At 41.5% G+C, this 22,933-nt stretch overlaps 2 protein-coding genes across 2 annotated transcripts in view; one reads left to right on the top strand and one right to left on the bottom strand.

The window, feature by feature from the left end:
* The window catches only part of EVI2A (ecotropic viral integration site 2A), a 9,772-nt gene extending 4,913 nt beyond the window's left edge, over window positions 1-4,859 (bottom strand). Inside the window, exon 1 of the mRNA XM_026656644.2 lies at window positions 4,780-4,859. The gene's annotated coding sequence lies outside the window, so the exon portion shown is untranslated. The remainder of the gene's footprint in view (window positions 1-4,779) is intronic.
* NF1 (neurofibromin 1) overlaps window positions 1-22,933 on the top strand; it is a 171,086-nt gene that overhangs the window by 124,589 nt on the left and 23,564 nt on the right. The window contains exons 37-50 of the mRNA XM_024195430.2: window positions 6,244-6,676; window positions 6,939-7,279; window positions 9,938-10,140; window positions 11,279-11,472; window positions 14,209-14,349; window positions 14,541-14,820; window positions 16,748-16,962; window positions 17,198-17,259; window positions 17,389-17,503; window positions 18,383-18,484; window positions 20,120-20,260; window positions 20,871-20,997; window positions 21,544-21,675; window positions 22,255-22,390. Coding sequence (XP_024051198.2) covers window positions 6,244-6,676; window positions 6,939-7,279; window positions 9,938-10,140; window positions 11,279-11,472; window positions 14,209-14,349; window positions 14,541-14,820; window positions 16,748-16,962; window positions 17,198-17,259; window positions 17,389-17,503; window positions 18,383-18,484; window positions 20,120-20,260; window positions 20,871-20,997; window positions 21,544-21,675; window positions 22,255-22,390 — 2,622 coding nt within the window. The remainder of the gene's footprint in view (window positions 1-6,243; window positions 6,677-6,938; window positions 7,280-9,937; window positions 10,141-11,278; window positions 11,473-14,208; window positions 14,350-14,540; window positions 14,821-16,747; window positions 16,963-17,197; window positions 17,260-17,388; window positions 17,504-18,382; window positions 18,485-20,119; window positions 20,261-20,870; window positions 20,998-21,543; window positions 21,676-22,254; window positions 22,391-22,933) is intronic.

The raw sequence follows: 22,933 nt of genomic DNA on the forward strand, positions 1-22,933 counted from the left end.
CAAAGGTAGTGACCCTGGGAAACGCGCAGGTCATCATAGATGGCTTTGCCGCGATGGGATTTCCAAACTGCGGAGGGGCTATCGATGGGACTCACATCCCTATCCTGGGACCGGACCACCAGGCCAGCCAGTACATCAATAGAAAGGGCTACTTTTCAATGGTGCTGCAAGCACTGGTGGACCATCGGGGACGGTTTACAAACATCTACGTCGGATGGCCGGGCAAGGTTCATGACGCTCGCGTGTTCAGGAACTCTGGTCTGTTTAGACGGCTGCAGGAAGGTATTTACTTCCCAGACCACAAAATAACTCTTGGGGATGTGGAGATGCCTACAGTCATCCTCGGGGACCCAGCCTACCCGCTAATGCCCTGGCTCATGAAGCCCTATACTGGCGCCCTGGACACAGAAAAAGAACTGTTCAACTACCGTCTCAGCAAGTGCAGAATGGTGGTGGAGTGTGCTTTTGGCCGTCTCAAAGGGAGATGGAGAAGCTTACTCACTCGCTGTGATCTCAGTGAAACCAATATCCCCATCGTTATTGCAGCTTGCTGTGTGCTCCACAATCTATGTGAGAGCAAGGGGGAGACCTTTATGGCGGGGTGGGAGGTAGAGGCAAATAGCCTGGCCGCTGATTACGTCCAGCCAGACAGCCGGGCCATTAGAAGATCCCAGCGGGACGCCCTGTGCATCCGGGAGGCTTTGAAAGCTAGGTTCCTGAGTGAGCAGGGCAACCAGTGACTTTTCAGTTTGTGGACAGAGAAGCTGAACCTGCCCCCGTTTCTTTACCCAGTTCATTTTGACTATCCTCTCCAGTTACATACCCCCTTCACCCCCTTCCCCTTCCCAAAAAATAAAATCATTTCGATTTTGTTAATGAACAGCGTTGTCTGTATTGCTGTTTTCGCGGGAATATTTTAAACCGGGGACGCAGACTGTGGCGGGGGGCGGGTTCAGTGTTCTGATGCAAATGATGCTTCTAAACTCCCGGAATGACAGGCTCCGCACTGGTGGACTGGTTATTTCAATGGAGAACATGAAAAACACCTCCCAGACTGACCAGGGTAACCAGTGACTGCACTGTGTATGTGTCCTGATGCTGGACCTGACACCGCCTCTGTACCCTGCTAAAGGTCACTGTCCTGCCCAATTACCAAGCCCCTTCCCCCCCTCCAGACAGACTCTCCCTCAAAAGAACCTGACTGAAACAGTAATGGACAGAAACAAACATTTTATTGCGAACCAGACATGAAACGTGGGGTGTGAAACTTGGACGGGGGCTTCTGTGAGGTGGGTGGGAAAGGACTTATGAAATTTTGGGGAATGTCAGCCTTCTAGTGCTAGAGCAGTCTGCAGGGGTTGACTGAAAGTTTTAACGGCCCTTGCCGCCCCTCCTTCTTTGGAGTTTGGGTGAGGGTGGTGTGGGACTTGGTGGCGGGTGAGGGCGGTTACAGATAGACTGCAGCGGGGCTCTGTCCTCCTGCCTCTGGTCTTGCAGAACATCCACAAGGCGCCGGAGCGTGTCCGTTTGCTCCCTCATTAGTCCAAGCAGCTTTTCAGTAGCCTGTTGGTCCTCCTGACGCCACCTCTCCTCCCGTTCCATGACTGCTCGGTGCATTTGTGACAAGTTCTCCCTCCACTGTGTCTGCTGGGCTGCCTGGGCTCGGGAGCAGCCCATTAGTTCTGAGAACATGTCTTCACGCGTCTTCTTCTTCCTCCGCCTAATCTGCGCTAGCCTCTGGGAGTGTGCTGACAGGCTGGGTTGGGAGACAGTCGCAGATGTGTCTGTGTGAATTTTAAAAAGGGAGTGAATTCCTGAGACAGATAAATGAAATTGTATACAAAGAACCTAGTCTTTCTCTGTGAACAAGACCATGCACTGAACCTCTCACATGCGCACTCAGGACAAGGTCGAATTTTCGGCCGTCGCCTTCAGTGCCTGTGGACTTGCGGAGGTCTTGGAGTGTTCAGAGAACTGTGGCTGGAGACCTGAACTTCTGGAGCGGGCAATAATGGTAAGCCGCAGACTTGTGGCTGCTTAAAACTCCAGCAGTAGCACTGGCCTCCTTTCACATTGAAAGCAATGCCAGTCTCTGCTGCCAGCAATCAGGACAGCATCAACTCTGCCCCTGTCCCACCCCCTCGCGGCTGTCCCAGGGAAAGATCCCTGTATGCTGCCCCTCTCCCTCCACCGCGTGGCTGTAAAGCAGTCCCAATACTAACATTCCCCTCCCTAATTCAAAGCAGGGCGTCATGAGCGACATCACCCTCCTGAGGATCCCGGACACCCAGAGAGAACGCATGCTGCGGGAAAGCATGCAGAAACCGGGGCCGTATGCCGCCATGCTATGTCGTGCGATGATCCCGGAGTACTTGATTGTGGCGTGGAGGGGACATGTCTGCTACCACGGAGGGCCCACTAAGATCGCCCTACCCCGGAACCTGATCAACAGGCTTGAGCTCTACCTCCACGAGACCTACGAGGAGTTCTCCTACGAGGATTTCTCGTCGATCCCCGGCCACATTGACCGGATTTTCGCGTAGGTGCACTGGGACTTTGGAGTGGAGCGTCTTGGGCCTGGGAATCATGTAGTAACGGACATTGTGAAATTTTTTTAAAATACTTGGGACTAAATTGAGAAGAGCCTAAGACAGAGAAATCATGCAAAACCCATTTGTTACCTTTGTAAATATTCCTGTTTTGTACCTGATTATTTTTTTACTAGTTTACAGCACTTTTATAAATATACATTGTTAATAGTATAAATATTACCGTTCTGTTTTAAATAAATGTTTACATGTTTACAGCACTTACTGCTTGATCCGTCCCCTGATTCTGTGTCCGGGGTAAGGGATGGGGACGGTTGGTACGGGATCTCGGTAAGGGTGACGAAGAGCTCCTGGCTGTCGGGGAAATCAGCGGTGCCAGCGCTGTCGACTGCCTCGTCCTCCTCATCTCCTTCTTCATCTTCCCCGTCCGCTGTCATGTCCGACGAGGAACCGGCCGCGGACATGATCCCATCCTCGGAGTCCACGGTCAGGGGTGGGGTAGTGGTGGCGGCCGCTCCCAGGATGGAATGCAGTGCCTCGTAGAAACGGGATGTGTGGGGCTGGGATCCGGAGCGTCCGTTAGCCTCTTTGGTTTTTTGGTAGCCTTGTCTCAGCTCCTTGATTTTCACGCGGCACTGCGTTGCATCCCGGCTGTAGCCTCTCTCTGCCATGGCTTTGGAGATCTTCTCGTAGATCTTAGCATTCCTTCTTTTGGAGCGCAGCTCTGAAAGCACGGACTCATCGCCCCACACTGCGATGAGATCCAAGACTTCCCGATCAGTCCATGCTGGGGCCCTCTTTCTATTGGATTGCACGGCCATCTCTGCTGGAGAGCTCTGCATAGTTGCCACTGCTGCTGAGCTCCCCTCGATGTCCAAAGAGGAACTGAGATTCAAACTGCCCAGACAGGAAAATGAAAATGAATTCAAATTTTCCCGGGGGTGTGGCTGGTCAGAGCATCCGAGCTCGGACTGCTGTCCAGAGCGTCAACAGAGTGGTGCACTGTGGGATAGCTCCCGGAGCTATTACCGTCGATTTCCATCCACACCTAGCCTAATTCGATATGGCCATGTCGAATTTAGCGCTAATCCTCTCGTTGGGGAGGATTACAGAAATCGATTTAAAGAGAGCTTTATGTCGAACTAAATGGCTTCCTGGTGTGGACGGGTGCAGGGTTAATTCGATATAACGGCGCTAAAGTCGACATAAAAGCCTAGTGTAGACCAGGCCTTAGACATGCCAGGGTCTTCCAGAAAGCGGGGGAAGTGAGGACTTAATATTCCTGGTATGTCTACTGTTAAAAAAAGATTGAGTTTATGATGTATGAAGCCAGACTCAAAGAAGTAGTAAAGGGCACAAATGTTTTTCTCTCTGCAGTTCATATTTAAGTTAAAATTAGACTTAGTTCTGAGGTAAGGACTTCCTCCTTTTCAAACTGAGCAGAAAACTAGCTTGTCATATAAGCTGCAGGCGGGGTAAGATTTTTATCTCAAAATGGTTCAGATTGTTTGTAGAAGATGTCTTGTAACATGGCAACAAAGTAGAAGGAGAAAGCTGAAGTAAACCATGTAAATTATTCCCTAGTTGAATTGACTAACCCTTTTTAGGTATTTTTAGCCATTTTAGATGGGTCTGCCCTGTACAATTGCATTTGATAAATGGAAGTATCTCAAACACCTAATGTTTCTGTTACACAATTGCAACAGTGCTTCTGCATACTTCCACTGACAGTACAATGAGCCCACTGTTAATTGTAGTGTTCCAGACCAGATGTACTGTTAAAAATAAACAAACTTTGTTGACAAAATGTTAATGGTTTTATGTAAAGTAACAAAAGCAAAGGAATTGATAATTAAAGGTTATCTTTCTCTTTAATTTACCCCTTTGTGCTTAGGTATAGATAGGATCTTCTGTCAGTATATAGTAAGATCTACAGTACATAGGCACAACGGGACTAACTAGTGAATGACACTCTTAATGCTTGCCTCAGACTCTGAAATATAAACACCCTTTAACATAGTATAACATCTGTATTTTTAGTAAGTTTCCTGTATTCAAGCTAAATAGGCTGGTTGGGAAAAGATAGTATTTCACTTCTTGATCGCAGTTGTCAGACGTGGGCATTGTAGTGAATTGTGTGACGTTTTGTAAAAACATTTTTTGCATTACAACTTTCTACAAATTCTAACAAACTCAGAAGCAAAGAGTAAGAAAGCAAATATGGACCTACCTTGCCAGACGTATGGTCAAAATCAGAGTTGAATTTCAGATTATTCTGTTACTTAATCACGCAGTTTCTTGATATTTTTCTTGGGATGCAACCGACCAGCAATATAAAACAAATGGACTAGAAGATGATTTTTTTTTAAAAAAAAGTGAATCTAACTAAAATATGTAGTTGTATTTCCTCACTCAGAAAACTAAACCACAGAGATGACACATTTCCTTTCCACTGCAACTCTACCATGACATGTTAGAGGGGGGAAGAAAGTACTAACTTGCCCAAATTAGCTCTCAGAATGACAGGAAGTGCAATAGAAAAAAAAATCTGTTTTTAGGGCAGAGACTCTCTGCTTGCTGCACCATATATATGTTTATCTTTATACCAGATTATTTTCCCTACGTGTTATATAAAAATGGTGTCTCCAGTGCAATCAATATTGTTTAACTTTTATTTTTATTGCATGTATTTGTGTGAATTCTGTCTTTACAGAATCTCCAGCTTTGCTAGAAGAGTCCAGGTAATGGTAGCACAGAGATGCTGTAAGCAGATAGAAGTGTCACAGATTTCCACAAGCTACTGTGGAGTTTGACTATGATTTGGGTTAATGATACCTAGTAAAATTATATCTGCCATGTTAAAAATCTTCTGGATTAATTTTGGAAGGTGACTGTCCTTCTCAAGATGCAGAGCAGCTTTACTTAAAAACTAAATCTTTCAGATAATTTCAGGCAGTTTCTGATTTGTTTAGTTGTTTTCAGAAAATCTAACAAGCACATTTATACTAGTCGTTTGGCCACTCTTACATCCAATTAGGCAGTCAGATGCCAAGTTTCAACCTACAGCAACTGCAGTGTGAGAGTTACAAACCCTTCAAAAGAGGGTTTGTAATGGAAGTGCCTGAAGATGCTTAATTAGGGCAGCGTCACTATTATAAATTACCTTTTTTATGTTTCAACGTGGGTGTAATTTGCAAGTGTGGAAAAGTGACTACATTGGCGTTTGATGAGGAATCCTTGCTGAGATCATGTTGCCCCTTTACTTTGTAGAGAGAGACTCTAAACTGCATTATTTATGTGTAATCCAATTTTGATGCAATTGATGTGCCATTGCTCTGCAGCATATGTTTTCTTTAATTGAAATGTTAAATAGAGGTCTTCTCTGTCTCTTTCTGGGGCTGCGTGGCTATACATTAGATTCCATGGAACTCATTCAGAAAGAAAGAGGATAACCTCAGTGTCTGCCTTCTAATTCTCTGTCATACTAAAACTGTTTCCAATATCCAATATGATGGATGAGCTAAAGCTTAATGGGAATGGATGCTATTTGCCTATTGCCTACATGGTCTCTGCAGATCCAGTACAATTGTTTTGGAATATCTGGAGTTGGTATAGGATTACATGCAAGCTTTCCTACCGTAACCAAGAGAAATCATGGAACAACATGTGAAATGTTTTTTCTTATTTTTCTTAGGTTCAAAACAGGTCAGATCAACGGTGATTTATTGATATACCATGTTCTTCTAACTTTGAAGCCATACTATGCTAAGCCATATGAGATTGTAGTGGACCTCACTCACGCCGGGCCCAGCAATCGCTTTAAAACAGACTTCCTTTCCAAGTGGTTTGTAGTGTTTCCAGGCTTCGCTTATGAAAATGTCTCAGCAGTTTATATTTACAACTGCAACTCTTGGGTAAGGGAATACACCAAATACCACGAGAGGCTTCTGACAGGCCTGAAAGGCAGCAAAAGACTTATTTTTATAGACTCTCCCGGGAAATTGGCAGAACACATTGAACATGACCAGCAGAAACTTCCAGCTGCTACCTTGGCTTTGGAAGAAGACTTGAAAGTATTCCACAATGCTCTCAAACTCGCCCACAAAGACACCAAAGTTTCTATTAAAGTAAGTCTCATTTAACACCCTTCCTATCGAATTGCTATGTATAATTTGGCATTATAGACCTGTGTGCTATTTTTCTGACATTAAGTCTTAAGGAGAAATCACCAATATAGTTCATGCATCACACTGGTAAATATATCACTTGTTCATCATTCAGATTTCAGCTACTCATCCTACTCTTTAAAAAGTGGTAATAACAGATCTTGTTCATTCTTCATATTCTTAGCTACAGCTACTAAATAATACTTTTTCTTTCCTTTCTAAGGTTGGGTCTACCGCTGTGCAGGTAACATCAGCAGATCGAACAAGAGTCCTGGGACAGACAGTGTTTCTAAATGACATTTACTATGCCTCTGAGATTGAGGAGATATGTCTAGTTGATGAGAACCAGTTCACCTTAACCATTGCCAACCAAGGCACACCACTCACCTTCATGCATCAGGAGTGCGAAGCCATCGTGCAGTCCATCATTCACATACGGACTCGATGGGAGCTGTCACAACCAGACTCCATCCCACAACATACTAAAATCCGCCCTAAGGATGTCCCTGGAACACTACTGAATATAGCATTGCTTAACCTGGGAAGCTCAGACCCTAGTTTACGGTAGAGATCTCTTAACCCTTGTCTTGACCAAAATGTGTGCTAATTTATTTCTAAGGTTTCCCCATTAATAAGTGTTTTACAGCAAACATAATTATTCTTTCACCAAAGCTCCACAACCTTGACATTTATCTAGGAGTAACATTGATATTTCCCAAAGAAAGATCAACTGTACTAGGTTAACTGTAAAAGTTTTGGAAGTCTTAACTCTTATTTTGAAAAACCTTTACTTTACTTTACTTAGCTAATCCTAAATCTCTTCACATCTTTCTCCTGGCTTTGTTTTTAAAAACATAAACTAGAATTCAGTCTTGGGGTACTAGTGGCTGTTTTGCAGCTAGAAAGCAGAATAAACAAAAGGAAGAGACATATTAGAGCTGGCTAGAAATTTTCCAACTGAACATTTTTCCAGTGGAAGAGGCAAGTTCATCTAAATCAAAAAGTTCTATGGAAACATCCCAGTTCTGACAGAAACCAGGTAGGTTTCCTATGGAACCCTGCTTGCCAGGCAGGTTTCTGTCACAAGCCTACCTGGTTTGTTGCCAGGTTAGTCACCGGGCAGGCTGACAAGGCACTGAGGGTTTGGGAGCTTCCTGGGCTCTCAGCAGCCCACAAGGCCTGTCTTCCAAGCTTCCCAGCATCTCTGCAATACGGCTGACAGGGAGCCTAGAAGACCTAGATCTCTGGCAGCCCACCAGAGAAGCTGCCTCAAAGCCAGGGCCTCCAGGGTCCCTGGCTCCAACCTGCCAGGTGGACTACCTCAGAAGGGGGGCTTTCAGGCTCCCAGCTGCTTGGAACCCCCAGGCTTCCCGGAGGGCAGGATTTTCGGGGGGACCTCAAACATTTCAAAAAGGTCTGTGAATTTGGAATTCCTGTTCTGTGGGGAATTCAAAAATTTCAGTTTTGGAAAGAATATTTTTTTGAAATTTCAGAATTTATAATGGGAATTCCAGTTTCTAGCAGCTCTGTATATGTGTATGTACCTATATAGACACAGTATCATATACATATACATACATACATATATATTTAATTTTTATAGGCTATGTTGTTCTCTGTGTGGGAATAAGGTGAGAATATTTCCCGCATTCACTTTAATGCATAGGAGAATTCTAGAGTTGTCTTATTGCCATTACTGTGTAAAATGTACCTGTGTAGGATATAAGCACTTTAATGTTACATGTGCAATATTTAAGGAGAGATTTTCCAAGGATGAACTGGTTTTAGTCACAATCTCAAAAATCCCTAAATTCAAATGTACACATTGATTTTATATGGGTCTGAAAAACCATTGGTCGGGTTTTTGCTTGGTAGCCCTTTGGTAGCCGTCTTCCCTTCCTTTCTCCCTCCCCCCTCCATATCATTCTAATCTTTCATCCAAGAGTAACTAGACATGGAGCCCTTCAGTGATGCTCTTTCAATTTGTCAGAGAGGGTTTATTGAGAGAAGGAGTTCTCTGTGGTGCTGGCAGTCCCTGGAAGGAAGAAATTTAAGCTCAGGACCTAAACTTCTGTTTCCCTTGGCATGCAGGGGCAGCAAGTGTTATGGGCCTGTGATGCCCGTGCTCCAGCAAATTCAGGGCATGAGGGCCCGGCCCCGCCAATGTTTGGGGCCGGGTCTCTCCCCCGGCTCCGCCTGCCGCTTGGCACTGCGCTCCCTCGCTGGCCGCTGCCGGCTACAAAAGGGAGCGGCGCTGGTGGCAGGGTGAGGTGGCGGCACAGCCGCCACCTGCAGAGGAAGGAGGGGAGGAGGCGCACACATGATGGCAGCCCCCCACCACAGGAGAGCTGAGGGGGCTTCCTGGACCTGGGAGGGGGCCTGGCCCCTAGGAGTGCGTGCAGTGAGGGTGCTGCTTGGGGGGGGGGGGGAAGAGAGGACTAGGGGACTGTGGAGTCCTCTCTGGGCCCAGCCCCAGGGCAGCCTGCCTGCACCCCAAACTCATCCCCAGCCCCACCCCAACCCTCTGCCCTAGCCCTGAGCCCCTCCTGCACTCCAACCCTCTGCCCTAGCCCTGAGCCCCTCCCACACCCCAAACTGCCCCACCCCAGAACCCACAGCCAGAGCCCTCATCTCCCACACCCCAATCCTCTGCCCCAGCCCTGAGCCCCCTACTGCACCGTGAACCCCTCATCCCTGGCCCCATCCTGCAGCCCTCACTCCTGCACCCCAAACCCCTCAGCCCCAGCCAGAGCCCTCAGCCCCCCAAATGCCTCATCCCCAACCCCACCCCACCCTAGACAGCACCCCCAGCCAGAGCCCTCATCCCCCAACCCCCCAACCCTCTGCCCCTAGTCCTGAGCCCACCCTTCACCCCCAGCCAGAGCCATCAGCCCCCTACCCCACCCCACATTATGCAATATAGGGAAACTGTTAAACACCTACTGTTTCCAGTCCATTTTTACAGTATTTTAAAAAATATGTATCGGCTTACAAGGCAGGTGTGGGGGCGGGGGGTTGGGAGGAGGACTTGGACCTGTTCTGGGCACCACCAAAAATTATACAAACCTGCTGCCCCTGTTGGCATGGCAACACTAGACTGAATTTTAAGAGACATGACTACCACTCTTGTACTGTTTTTAATGGAATTATTTATTGTGTACAGATTTTCTTTAGATGCATAGGGAAAAAAATTTAAATTGCATCACTTATGTTTTGTTGCAGGTCTGCTGCCTATAATCTTCTGTGTGCCTTAACCTGTACCTTTAATTTAAAGATTGAGGGCCAGTTACTGGAGACTTCAGGTCTGTGTATCCCTGCCAACAACACCCTTTTTATTGTGTCAATTAGTAAGACTCTGGCAGCTAATGAGCCACACCTTACCTTAGAGTTTTTGGAAGAGTGTATTTCTGGATTTAGCAAATCTAGTAAGTATCATTCATTTTCTCTAGCGTTAACAATGAGTTTGAAACAGTTCAAGCTTTTCAGTTCTGTTATAGAGTTAATAAATGTTCTCATGTTATTGAGCTAGTCCATTAGCACAGTGGGCTTCAATTAGAAATGCAGCCTAAAGCATCTGCAGGTGCTTTTCAAGTTTAGCCATTATATCTGTGACCTAATCAGCAGGTGGTGAAGTGCTCTGGAACCAAGCAGTGTCAAGATACAGACTGGAATCTGCTAGTATGGAGAACAATGTAAAGACAAGATTATCTCATTCACAGAACAGTGCCCTCTTTTTTTTATAGAATCAATGTCTAAAACATTCCTTAGACTTTTTGACATTAATGTAAGACAAATTGTACAAGTGGTTTCAGTAGTTTACAACGATAATGCTTGTTAGGTAACATTTTACTATATATTAGCTCTTTCATGTCACTGCTGAAAGTTGAGTACAGTGATTACTTTGGTGAGGCTTACTTTAGTGTCACAAATTCACCAGAAATAGACACCAATCATAATCTGAGTTCCATGTTGGTGATAAACCCCGAAGTCTAAAAAATATATGCCCAAAATATATGTCGGATCTTTCCTCTACACACATTGTTAATAATTTAAAGGAGACACACAAATTTTGAATTCTAATCCAGGGTCTGATTCTCTCTCTCTCTAACCTTGATTGAGTCTTGGAACATAGATGCCTTTTTTTCCTCATGTGTAAAATAAGGATTATACCGACTTCATGAGGGTGTTGAAAATTAACGTTTTGAAAGCACATTGCAGATGAAAAGTACTATGTAAATTCTAAATATTAGTGTGTTTACGAGCTTTGAGCCGCTTTCTCTTACATCTCTTCAGCATGAATTAAGATGTCACTCTTCTTTCCAGCTTCCTAAAGATGTATGGCTTGGATGTCACTAGAACAGTATGTTTCTTTTTAAAGCTTTGCCTTTTACACAATAATCCTACTTCTGATCTTTTACCCTTTTTTTTTTTGGTCCAGGTACCTAGACTTTATTTTTGGACAATAAAATCGTAAAGAAAAGTGCTTGCAAATAATTCTGCACATACAAAGAGAAGAGACAATCAATGGCCTTCTGTTACAATAACATTAATTTTTGATTTCAGGTATTGAACTGAAACACCTTTGCCTGGAATATATGACTCCCTGGTTGTCGAATCTGGTCCGATTCTGTAAGCACAATGATGATGCTAAACGCCAGCGAGTCACAGCTATTCTTGATAAGCTTATAACGATGACAATAAATGAGAAACAGATGTATCCTTCCATTCAAGCAAAGATATGGGGGAGTCTTGGACAGGTACTGACTGCATAAATTCATTATGCCTTTAACAGCAAAGTGTAAATGAGATTATAGGTTATAATCCACTAACCCCTCCCCCTCCTTTCCTTTTTGTCGTATGATTGCCCGGGTGTCAATGGACCACTTGCCTTGAACGGTCCTTAACAATCTCTTCCACCTTGTATTTAGTTGTGACACTCTGGTCTGGTCTACGCTACAGAGTTAGGTCAGCGTAAGATGCCTTCACTACAGTGTTGCTCCCGCTGATGTAAGTCACCCACTGCACCGACCTAATAACTCCACTTCCACGAGAGGCATAGCACTTAGGTCAATGCAGTGTTAGTGTAGATACTGCGTCGAGTGTTCCAGCTGTCAGCCCCTTGTGGCTGACAGCCAGAGCTCCACCGCCTGGAGCTCCAATTGTCAGTGCATCACAATGCCACACACTGATAATTAAATCGGTGCAAGCGCTCCTAATGAGGACGCGCACCACTGACAGAAGGCACTAGTGTGGATATGCCAAACTGCAGTGGCTGTATGTCAATGTAACCTAAGTCGACTTAATTTCGTAGTGTAGACTTGCCCGAAGTGTCTACACTTACATTTTACTCCCCCCCAATTTAACTACCCCACTATGCCGACTTAATAACTCCACCTCCGCGCTCAGCATAGAGTCAAGTTCAATGTCGTTGGGGTGACGCAATGTCAGAGTAGATGCTGCATTGCTTATGTCGACTGTTACTGGCTTTCAGAAGCCATCCCATAATGCCCCACACTAACAATGCAATTGATACAAGCGATCCTGATGAGGATGTGTACTGCCGACACAAGGAGCAAAGTGTAGACACGCACAAGTGATGTAATTACTGCGGAAGCTGTATGCCAGTGTAAGTTAGGTCAAGTTAATTTTGTAGTTTGATGTGGCCTCTGAGTACCTTTCCCAGACCAGCAGAAGAGATCTGTGTAGCTTGAAAGCTTCTCTTTCACCAACAGAAGTTTGTCCAATAAAGATATTACCTCACCCACCTTGTCTCTTTAATACGGGACAAACACGGCTACAACACTGCCAACAGGCATTTTACAGTCATTTAATATTAATGCCAAAACAGTTTTCTTCTTTTAACAGCACTTCAGTATATTCACCATGTATGTAGATCACAGCACACACAACTTCTTATGAAGTTTCCTGTTAACATTAAATATTGAGCTCTGGCTTTTAATAACACATTCCTGGCTTCTACATAAACCTGAAAATTCAGGAAGTATCTTTGTATGCAGTGTTGTTGTAGCCCAGACCTGAAGAAGAGCTCTGGATAAGCTTGAAAGCTTGTCTCTCTCACCAACAGAAGTTGGTCCAATAAAAGATATTCTCACCCGCCTTGTTTCAGGAAATATCTTTGGCATTCCTGTTATAACCATAATAGTTGCATGGGTACTTCAAGAGTGAGCATAAAAGCTCCTTGTTTAAACCACCAACATTGAACATGTTCCATAATATGTTAATATAGTCAAATAGTATGACAGCCCCTCTCCCCAGTGGCCTCTAACCTAATTATGAATTAAGCTCAGAAGTCTGTTCCCAGAAGACAAAAGTTGGAGGAGAGGAAAAATGGCTTTCAGAGTTATGCCATTAATAAGGAAAGTTTGAACTAAAAAAACCAGCTTCACTCGCTGTCAGAATATGTCTGCTTGTTTGCTTGACTGACTATTGACCTCCTGCTGGCTGACATGAACTCCTTTTAGTTACATTCCTTCCCTTTTTCCCCTTCTCATGCTCTTCTTTAGTCCTGTCACCACATGATGTTGCAACACAGCGTCTCCAAATTACTTTGAGACACATGGTAGCTGCCACCAAAATTGGTGAGCTGCCTCTCCTTTTTGATCAACTTCCGTCACTAAAAATCAGTATACATTGCAACCCTGGACCGTAACATTCAGAGTGTCATTTATATTATGCCATCTCCATGATGAAAGTCAATTATCAGGCAGACATGGAGAATGTGGAATTAAAGGGTGAAATCTTGGCTTCTTTGAAGTCGGTGGGAGTCTTGCCATTGAATTCTTTGGAGCCAGGATTTTATCCAAGTTCTTAGATGGTGAAAACTACAATGGATTGAAACCAGCAGTCAAACACTGCCTGTGGCCTAATTCAATCGTTAGTACTATTTTGTCTAGATAGTTAAGGAGAAACATCCTCTGCATTGCTGACTTGTATATCTGTATTAAATACGTAGCTTTCTCACAACCTAAAAATTCTTGCAAGATATCAGTACCTTTTTAATGATAGCTAAGATCATGTCTGGCTAATATTTTAGGCAATACCTTACATAAACAATAAGATCTCTTCTTGCTTTTTAAAAAGAAAACAGATTTACTATACCTTAAAAATCCCAGTGCGTAGTTTCCAAATTGTTGCTCTAAATAATACTTATCTAACAACTTAGATTCAAATGGCAACTAGAAAACGATGCAAACTAAGTCCTCACAATCTAACTATACAGCTGTGAAGCGCGCGCACACTCAGTTTTATTTTAAATATAAATTTTATGTGGGGTTCATCTTAATTCAGATGTAACAATGTAAACATTTGTTGAAAAATCACTGAAACTGGTGCTGTAATTTTCACCACATACATACATTCAAGTAATAGAACTAAGTGGTCACTTGTCTAGCAGGCTGCTTAATTCAGATTGTTACACTGAATTTCATGTACCTGACATTAACAAGCAAATGATTACTTATTTTCTCCAATAGATAACAGATCTACTTGATGTAGTGCTGGACAGTTTCATCAAAACCAGTGCCACAGGGGGCTTGGGATCCATAAAAGCTGAGGTTATGGCAGACACAGCTGTAGCACTGGCTTCTGGAAATGTGAAATTGGTTTCAAGCAAAGTGAGTGTTTCCATTCCTTAACTTACCTTTAAGTCAGTCAATAATTTGACACAGCTCTAAACAGTGGTACAATAGTATTTTAATATGTGTTCTTAATAGAAACATTGTAAAGTTTAATTGTAATAGTGTTTGAGTGAAACTTTGAGCCCTGTTTTTGCTTCAACTAAAAGAAAATGTTTGCTCCCTTTCAGGTAATAGGGAGGATGTGCAAAATAATCGACAAGACTTGTCTGTCTCCAACTCCTACATTAGAGCAACACCTGATGTGGGATGATATTGCCATTCTAGCACGTTACATGCTGATGCTCTCCTTTAACAATTCTCTTGATGTGGCAGCACATCTCCCCTACCTCTTCCATGTTGTTACTTTGTTGGTGGCCACTGGTCCTCTTTCCCTTAGAGCTTCCACCCATGGCCTGGTCATCAACATCATTCATTCTCTGTGCACTTGTTCACAACTTCACTTTAGCGGTAAGTTCTTACGAAATATTATATTAAGTTGATCACTCATTAGTTTACTTTGCTTTAGCAAATGTCTCCTTGACCTGTTCCCATCCCATTCTCCCCCACCATCATTTCTATGAAGCTACTGTATCTGAGGGCAGGCCTACACTACAGGGTTAAGTTGACCTAAGTTACGCAACTCCAGCTATGTGAATAACGTAGCTGGAGTCGACTTACCTTAGGTCAACTTACCTTATGCTTCTCGTTCTGGTGGAGTACCAGAGTCGATGGGAGAGCGATCGGCGGTCAATTTAGTGAGTCTTCACTAGACCCACTAAATTGACTCCCGGTGGATCTATCACCACATCTTGGATCCACGGTAAGTGGAGACAATCCCTGAGACCACAGGTGGCACTGCGGTGATGTATTTTCAGACCAGTAGTAAAGTTGAACTCTAGTTCAGTACTAGATCACGGCTGAGCTTTCTTGTGCTTGATCCAGTATGACCAATGGCTACAGTGGAGTGGTAGAAACTTGTCACCTGCGATGGTCATACATTAGGAGAACTTACTATAAGAGAATATTTCCAACTCATTTAACGATAGTTAATTATAGGATAACAATTGTTTTGTTGCATACAAAATAGTAATAGGGTGGCTGAGATGGATAGTTGAAACAAAAGTGAGTCATTTAATCAGCCTCTGCTATTCATTGTGAATATTTGTGAGCGATAAAGATTAATCTTCTGTAACACTAAAGTTTCGTTTCTCTTCTGGGGTTTTGAAAGTGCTGTGTTGCTGTTCTTCAGCTTTGTGAGAGATTGCCGCATGGGTGTATGGCTAGAATGAATAAGAATTGGGCTAAAAACTGATTAGCTGATTTAGGGCAGGTCTTTAATGTAAATAATGACTAAAGGGAGTGGCTTGTTGGGAAAAGGGGTGATGTGGAGACATTATCGACAAGAATTTTCATGATGTAGATGAAGAGAAAAACTGTGTCTGTGCTCTAATTGGCTGAAATCCTTCTGTTGAATAAATAGATGTATAGAATACCAGGTAACCAAAATGTCTCTTATGTAAGACGATACCTTACATGCTATTATATTTTTGCTGTTTTTCAATGATCCCAAGATAAAACTCTGAGAACCAGTAGAGTTAAAACCCACTAGCAAATACATCTTCATAGCTTCTTATTACAAAAGTGCAGGTATGAAAGCATGTTAAAGGAACCTTAGAACTTACAATATTTTGCACATATATATATATATAGTGCCATTATCCAAGAATCTGAAAGCGTGTTATATATACTAAGAATTAAGCCTCACAACAGCCCAGAGATATAGATAGGTATCTGTAGTTTACTGATGTGTAAACTGAGACGTAATGAAGTTAAAAGCCAGATTTACAAAAGTGTTGAGACCCCACAACATGGATTTGCAAAAGAGCTCAGCTTCTATTTAGGCTTTAAAATGAAGTGACCAGATTTTCAAAAATGCTCAGAACCTTACAGCTCCCATTCAGAAAACCGGGGCCTAAATGACCAGACTAGAACTCAGCAGCACTACCTCCCAATACCAGATGTTCTCTACCCTTTTCTTTCTGTGGCCCACCTCAGAGAGAGATCTTATGGAACCATCTCCCCCCCAGCCAAATTCCCTACTGCTTGTTTTTTCAAACTATTTAATTCTCCTGACCACATTTTGAGAATCAGTATACTGGGCCACGCATGCAGTGGCATAAATACAGGCCAATAGCATGCAAAACAGTATTAAAACGGGCAGAACCGTACACAATGTATGTCTTCTCCCCCTCCCCCACCCCCCAAGTGAAGGCGGTCCACTTCCTAGAATACATGCTTACACCTTAAAAATGGGCTTTGGGTCTTGAAAGTACTTTTTGAAAGGTGGGATGGGATTCAATATATTAAATGTAACTTGTAAATTCTTAATTAACAGAGGAGACGAAGCAAGTTTTGAGACTCAGCTTGACAGAGTTCTCGCTGCCCAAGTTTTATTTGCTGTTTGGAATCAGCAAAGTGAAATCAGCAGCTGTCATAGCATTCCGATCCAGTTATCGGGATAGGTCATTCTCTCCTGGTTCATACGAGAGGGAGACTTTTGCACTGACTTCCCTGGAAACAGTTACTGAAGCTCTGCTGGAGATCATGGAGGTACGGTTTGTAAGACAATGAGAAACTAATTAAAACCATGAGATATAACACAGTAGTATTGTATATACTATCATGCAGGCAAGCCGCATAAGAGGATGTCGGCTTCCTGACTAGGCTTAGTACTAAGTGCTTAAATAAGGAATAGCTCTCTAAGAATTAAAAGCAGATACATATTTTAAATAGGTGCTTTTGCTTAAGGTTACATGTATTCAATATCTTTTTTTTTTTTTTTTAGGCTTGTATGAGAGATATTCCAACATGCAAGTGGCTGGACCAGTGGACAGACCTAGCACAAAAGTATGTTGTGAGTCACAGAAACATAACCTATAACTACACATGTAGTAGATGTGTAACCCTTGATTTTTTTCACTACGCAAGCTTATGGAAACAAACTTGTTTAAGACAACTCACTTCTATTTCTCACAGGTTTGCATTCCAATATAATCCATCTCTGCAACCAAGAGCACTTGTCGTCTTTGGCTGTATCAGTAAACGGGTGTCACATGGGCAAATAAAACAAATAATCCGAATTCTTAGCAAGGTATATGGTTCTTCGTTTTTCTTGATGTAAATCATAGAATAGCTCCTTTAACAGACAAATAATTTTGTCTCGCGATTAAATTTTGGATTCAGCAGAATTTAATGACTGACATGTTTTAGGGTGAATTCTTATGCAGAATGAGGAATTGATGCATAATTGAAAATCTAGTTTTTGTAGCCAAACCTTTTCTGACCAGAATAAATTTGGTGGTACTGAATTTGATTTCTCTTTAGTAATTTTACCCAGTGCTGCTGCTCATACAAAAAATGGTATAGCTAGATAATTTATCTCTAACTGAATTTCGAGCATTGCATTGAGGTTGAATCTAAGAGCTCAGTACTTAGCTGCATCTGCATAACTATGAAGGAAGTTATACATTTAATAGCTGTTAAAAGCAAATAAAGTAACTTAGAGAATTTGAATAAAGTGCCTACCATTTATGCAAGTGAAATATTTTGAAACTATGCAGTTAGCTTGGTAATGGTGTCCATGATACCAAACAAGATCATAAAGCTGTGTTTAATAGCAGGTGACCAGCATACCAAAAAGATTAGTTTCCCTTGAGCATTTTATTATTCTACTCAAGTTTCGTAGACATAAAATTTAGGTGAACAGTATCTGAAATATCAGGACTACTCAATCCCTCTGATATAATAGCTCCACTGATCCTTAAAATAACAGTACAGCACCTTAAATTTTATATGCACCATGAAACATTTTCTCGGTTTGTAATCCTCACTGACAATACTTCAGAATCCTTTAAAAACAAGTTTAAACTTTTCAAAACTAAATCAAAACTGCTGTTAATTATTGGTTAGAACTTTGGTCTTTAGAACCTGTTTTTAATAAAAATTATGTTTTTTCCATTTTTCCAAAAAGGGACTTGAGAGCTGTTTAAAAGGTCCTGATAATTACAACAGCCAAGTTCTTATAGAAGCCACAGTTATCGCACTAACCAAGCTGCAGCCACTTCTTAATAAGGTAAATAACACTGATAAAACTATGAATCTGTTCTGTAAATGAAAACTATAAACGTGTTTAACCTCAAAAATATTAATACAAATTGTGAACTTCATCTCTGGCAATATTCCTGTTCCTTTACTCTAAAAGTAATTCCTGCTCAAAGGGAAATCAAAAATGTCACTGCTTTGTATTTGAGACCCTCTCTGCAAAAAATTTGGAAAAGCTGAGCTTGCACGTGATTGTCTGGTGAAGCAGAATTATGATCCAAAGCCACAGCAAGGTTTGAAAGAGGTTATTTCATGATCTTCTCTCCTGAGCTCTTCAACTTTTTTGCCATTCCAATCTGTGTCTGCTGGCACAGGTCTTCTGGATCCCAGTTCATCATAAAAGCTAATCTCATTTGACTTGAAATGTTCCAGTGATGAAGTTCATGACTTCGTCAACCCAGCAGTTTGCATACAATTATGAATCTCTGTAAAATTTCCTTGCAGCGTTGTATTGCACACGCTGTCAAAGGGACACAGTAAATTTGAAAGTGGGGTGAAGCTCTTGAATCTGGGCATTACTGGAAAAGGGTGGCTCTGTAAAGTCTCTTCTGCTTGCAACTGATCTTGTAAATTTGTTCTCAAGAGAAATTAACTTTCCATCAATTTTCTTGATATATGCATTTAGAAGGCGTGTTAATGTAATGTTCATTTTCCATACACATCAAAGAATTTAAGTAAATATTAGTGATCTGTCTGAAGGATCTTCTGGTGATTTTACCATTTGATATTTCATCGTTATCTTGGTAACTTTATTTCATATTAGCAGCGTTGTCTGCTGAGCCAACTGAATGGCATTACATAGGGTTTAGAATTAACAATGAGTTGTAGGAATTAGTTGTGCTTTTAGTACATTATTTTCAGGTTCAGTTTTATGTTGATATGTCACAAACTTACATTTTAGTACAGAAGTTTGAGTATTTATTGTAAAGACAATGAAGGCCACGTAGCCTTTGGAAGTTCTGTTTCATTTCACTCGAAGTCTAATAGTTTGACTCTACCTCAGTAAAATATAAAGCTAGAGACTTTGGACCCTGGTCCTGCAAGTATCTCTGGTAATGTCATGCACAGAGGATAAGAATTGGATCCCCAGTATGTTTGTCATTTATAAGGAAGACATTATCTTAATAAAAACCGTGTTGAATGCTCGCTTGCCCAGCATGCCAATCTGATTGGGCATGTAATGGCCCGACTAATTTGGCCACAGCATTATGGTTACATCTTTTGGAATCTAGACTTGGCATTGAACACAAACATCACTTCCCAGATTGGTGGAATGAAGGTGCAATACTGATTTGAAAGAATGGAATGAATGGAGAGGCAGCAGTCACAAAGAATGATCCTTGTGACTGATTCTTCTGTGGTACTTAGATATCCACCTTGAAGAATACAACTGCTTGAGGAATATAGATGGTGCTCATGTGGACTGTCAGTTTTGTCTTTAACGTGGTTGAGGAGAGAGCCCCATATGCAGATAACAGACCACCACCAATCAAGGATAGCTTAAGAATGCATGACATAAACAAGATTACCAGGATACATTTTGTCCTATTTTATTCATTTCCAGAAACCGTTTTGAAATTAAAATCACTGCAATCTTTTCCCCTAGGACTCTCCTATGCACAAAGCCCTCTTTTGGGTGGCAATGGCAGTGCTGCAGCTAGATGAAGTTAACCTTTATTCAGCAGGTACAGCACTACTTGAACAAAATCTACATACCTTAGATGGTCTTCGGGTATTCAATGACAAGGTAAGTGATACACCCGCTAGTAAACTGTGTGAGTAACCTTTAATGTACTGTGCATTCTTATCTTTGAAAGCAAACAAATCTGTGTGTATACCTCCTTGTGGAACAAAATAGTTGAGTGAAGAGAACTGGTGTCCAGTACTCTGACTTGCAAGGAAATCAATATTCCAACATTTAAGAGTCCTCATGTAAACCTCCTTATAAAAACTCTTACTAACGTTGATTCCTGTTGAACCTGAAATTCTACTGCAGGGTAAAAAGATACTGAATGAAGCTGAATACATTTTGGGCTCTTCTCCCACTTCTCCTTAAATGTTTAACCTAATCTTTGACATGTCGAGAGAGCACAATCACGGCAAATTCATTCTTGCACCTCCAGAAAGAAAGAAAGAAAGAAAAAAGGAAAAATGTCCAAATTTATAACTTGTAATATTGCTTGGAATCCACCCAGACTGACACAACACAGAAATATCAACATTACACATAAGGATTTTATTTACATATTTTATTGCAAGTTTCTAACTACGTTGGATTTCTGTAATTTTTTACCAAAAATTTAGTGGTATGAATAATCTGCAGCTGAATACCATCAGACACTGTTTTTCCTTAACAGAGCCCAGAAGAAGTATTTATGGAAATCAGGAGACCTTTGGAATGGCACTGCAAACAGATGGATCATTTTGTTGGACTCAACTTTAACTCTAACTTTAATTTTGCACTAGTAGGACATCTTCTAAAAGGTAGGAATAGAAAATTTGTTGTGCTTGTTTTCATGTCATATTCTAAGTTAGTTTAGAAGCATAACCAAGTCCAAGAATGAATAAAGGGTGAAATCCTGTCCCCATTGAAATCAATTGCAAAACTCTCATTCACTTAAATGGCATCAGGATTTCACGTTGTGCGCTGTGAACTGTCACTGGAGGTATGGCTTTATTTCTATTTGTTCTTCTGTGGTACTTTCTGTAAAAGTGCTTTCTCTTTATCAGTTAGGCTTGACTCCACTTCAGGCTTACTGCATATTATATAGGTGGTCATAATGGGACAAGAATTTAAATAAATATGTAGAATATCTGCCTGGACACTTGCAGTGTTCTGGTCTTTGGGAGGGGGCAGAAAATAATCATTTTAGTGTATATTCATCATTCACTAATTTTGTGCTTTCTTACTCTATATATGAAGGGTTCTGAGAAATATCTCACTGAAAAATATTGGTAAAAGCATTATAATAAATATGCATTAAAAACTAAATACTCAATACTTGATTTCTTCATAACCTTGTTCCCTAGGATACAGGCATCCCTCTCCTACCATCGTAGCAAGGACAGTAAGGATTTTACACACACTACTAGCTCTGGTTAACAAACATAGGAATTGTGACAAGTTCGAGGTGAATACCCAGAGTGTGGCTTATCTGGCAGGTAAAAAAGAACTACTAACCTTCTGCCTAATCAAAAGGTTTGGAAATTCTTGACCTTAGGTAGATAAAATATTTAAAAGCTATTTAAAGAAAACTTTGTCAGAGAACGACGGGGCTGTTCAGAAAATTAGTCTGAAAGGTTAAATCAGTGAAGGGAATGCTAACAAAGTTGGTAAACTCAGCATGTGGGGTACCTAGTGAGGTATCTGTTTCAAAATTCTCCCACAGGTTGGAGAGAGTTTCTAAAATGTAAATACTTAAATGCTTACGTTAAAAAAATAAAGCAATCAAGAGTTCTAGCAGCCTAGCAAGAATGAAGAATGTGGAGGGGAAATATTTAAATAAAATTTTAGTTGTAAACTTATAGGGGACTGTTATGAAAAATAATTTAACTATTAAAATTATTTCAAAAACCTTCCTTGTCCTTTAATTGACTTTAAGCATTTTAGTGAGAAATGATTGCAGCTTCCAATGGATTTGTGTATGTGCTAAGAAAAAAATTAAAATCCATGGAGTACTGCGTAGACTTCTGAAAATGTTGCTGTCTTTGAAAACTTGTTTACTTTCTTTGGATTTTTAGCTTTGCTGACAGTATCTGAGGAAGTTCGAAGTCGCTGCAGCCTAAAACATAGGAAATCTCTCTTGCTGACAGAGGTTTCAATGGAAAATGTTCCTATGGATACATATCCCATACATCACAGTGACACCAGCTGTAGGTCAGTCTCTCTCTCTCTCACTATATTTAAACTACAGCAGTTGTGTGAACCTCAGTGAATACTTTGGGAAGAAAGCTGTACCTTTTGCAGGTTATTTAAAGGTAACATGTAATATGTTAAAAACTAGAACCAGCATTAAGAAGGGCTGCTTAAAGATCAACTGTGCATTAAGGCTTCAAGGCCTATGCACTACTTAAGCACTATATGCTTAAGTGAGACTTAAGTGGTGTCTAGGGCTTATACTAGCCTCTCTGCATAGGGCTGAAGTTTACCCTAAATCTTGTTTCAACAATTTTAAAAACATAATCATCTTTATTTTTCTCCTTTAGTAGCTCCATAAAATAGCTACCTAGTGATCCCCTTCTTCCTCCTTTAGCTGAGATTCCAGCATGCAGTAGCTGGTAACATCAGTATTGTTTATGAACAGTGAAATCGTAGTATAGGAGGTCTGCATGTAAGTGGAAAAGCAAGCCTGGTTTTATGAAATCCTGAGCATATTTCTAGAGTTATTAGCATTTTTATAAAACAAGATCTAAAAACCTT

The sequence above is a fragment of the Terrapene carolina genome, unplaced genomic scaffold (assembly GCF_002925995.2).
Source record: "Terrapene carolina triunguis isolate 2854851 unplaced genomic scaffold, T_m_triunguis-2.0 Scaffold231, whole genome shotgun sequence".
NCBI lineage: Eukaryota > Metazoa > Chordata > Testudines > Emydidae > Terrapene > Terrapene triunguis.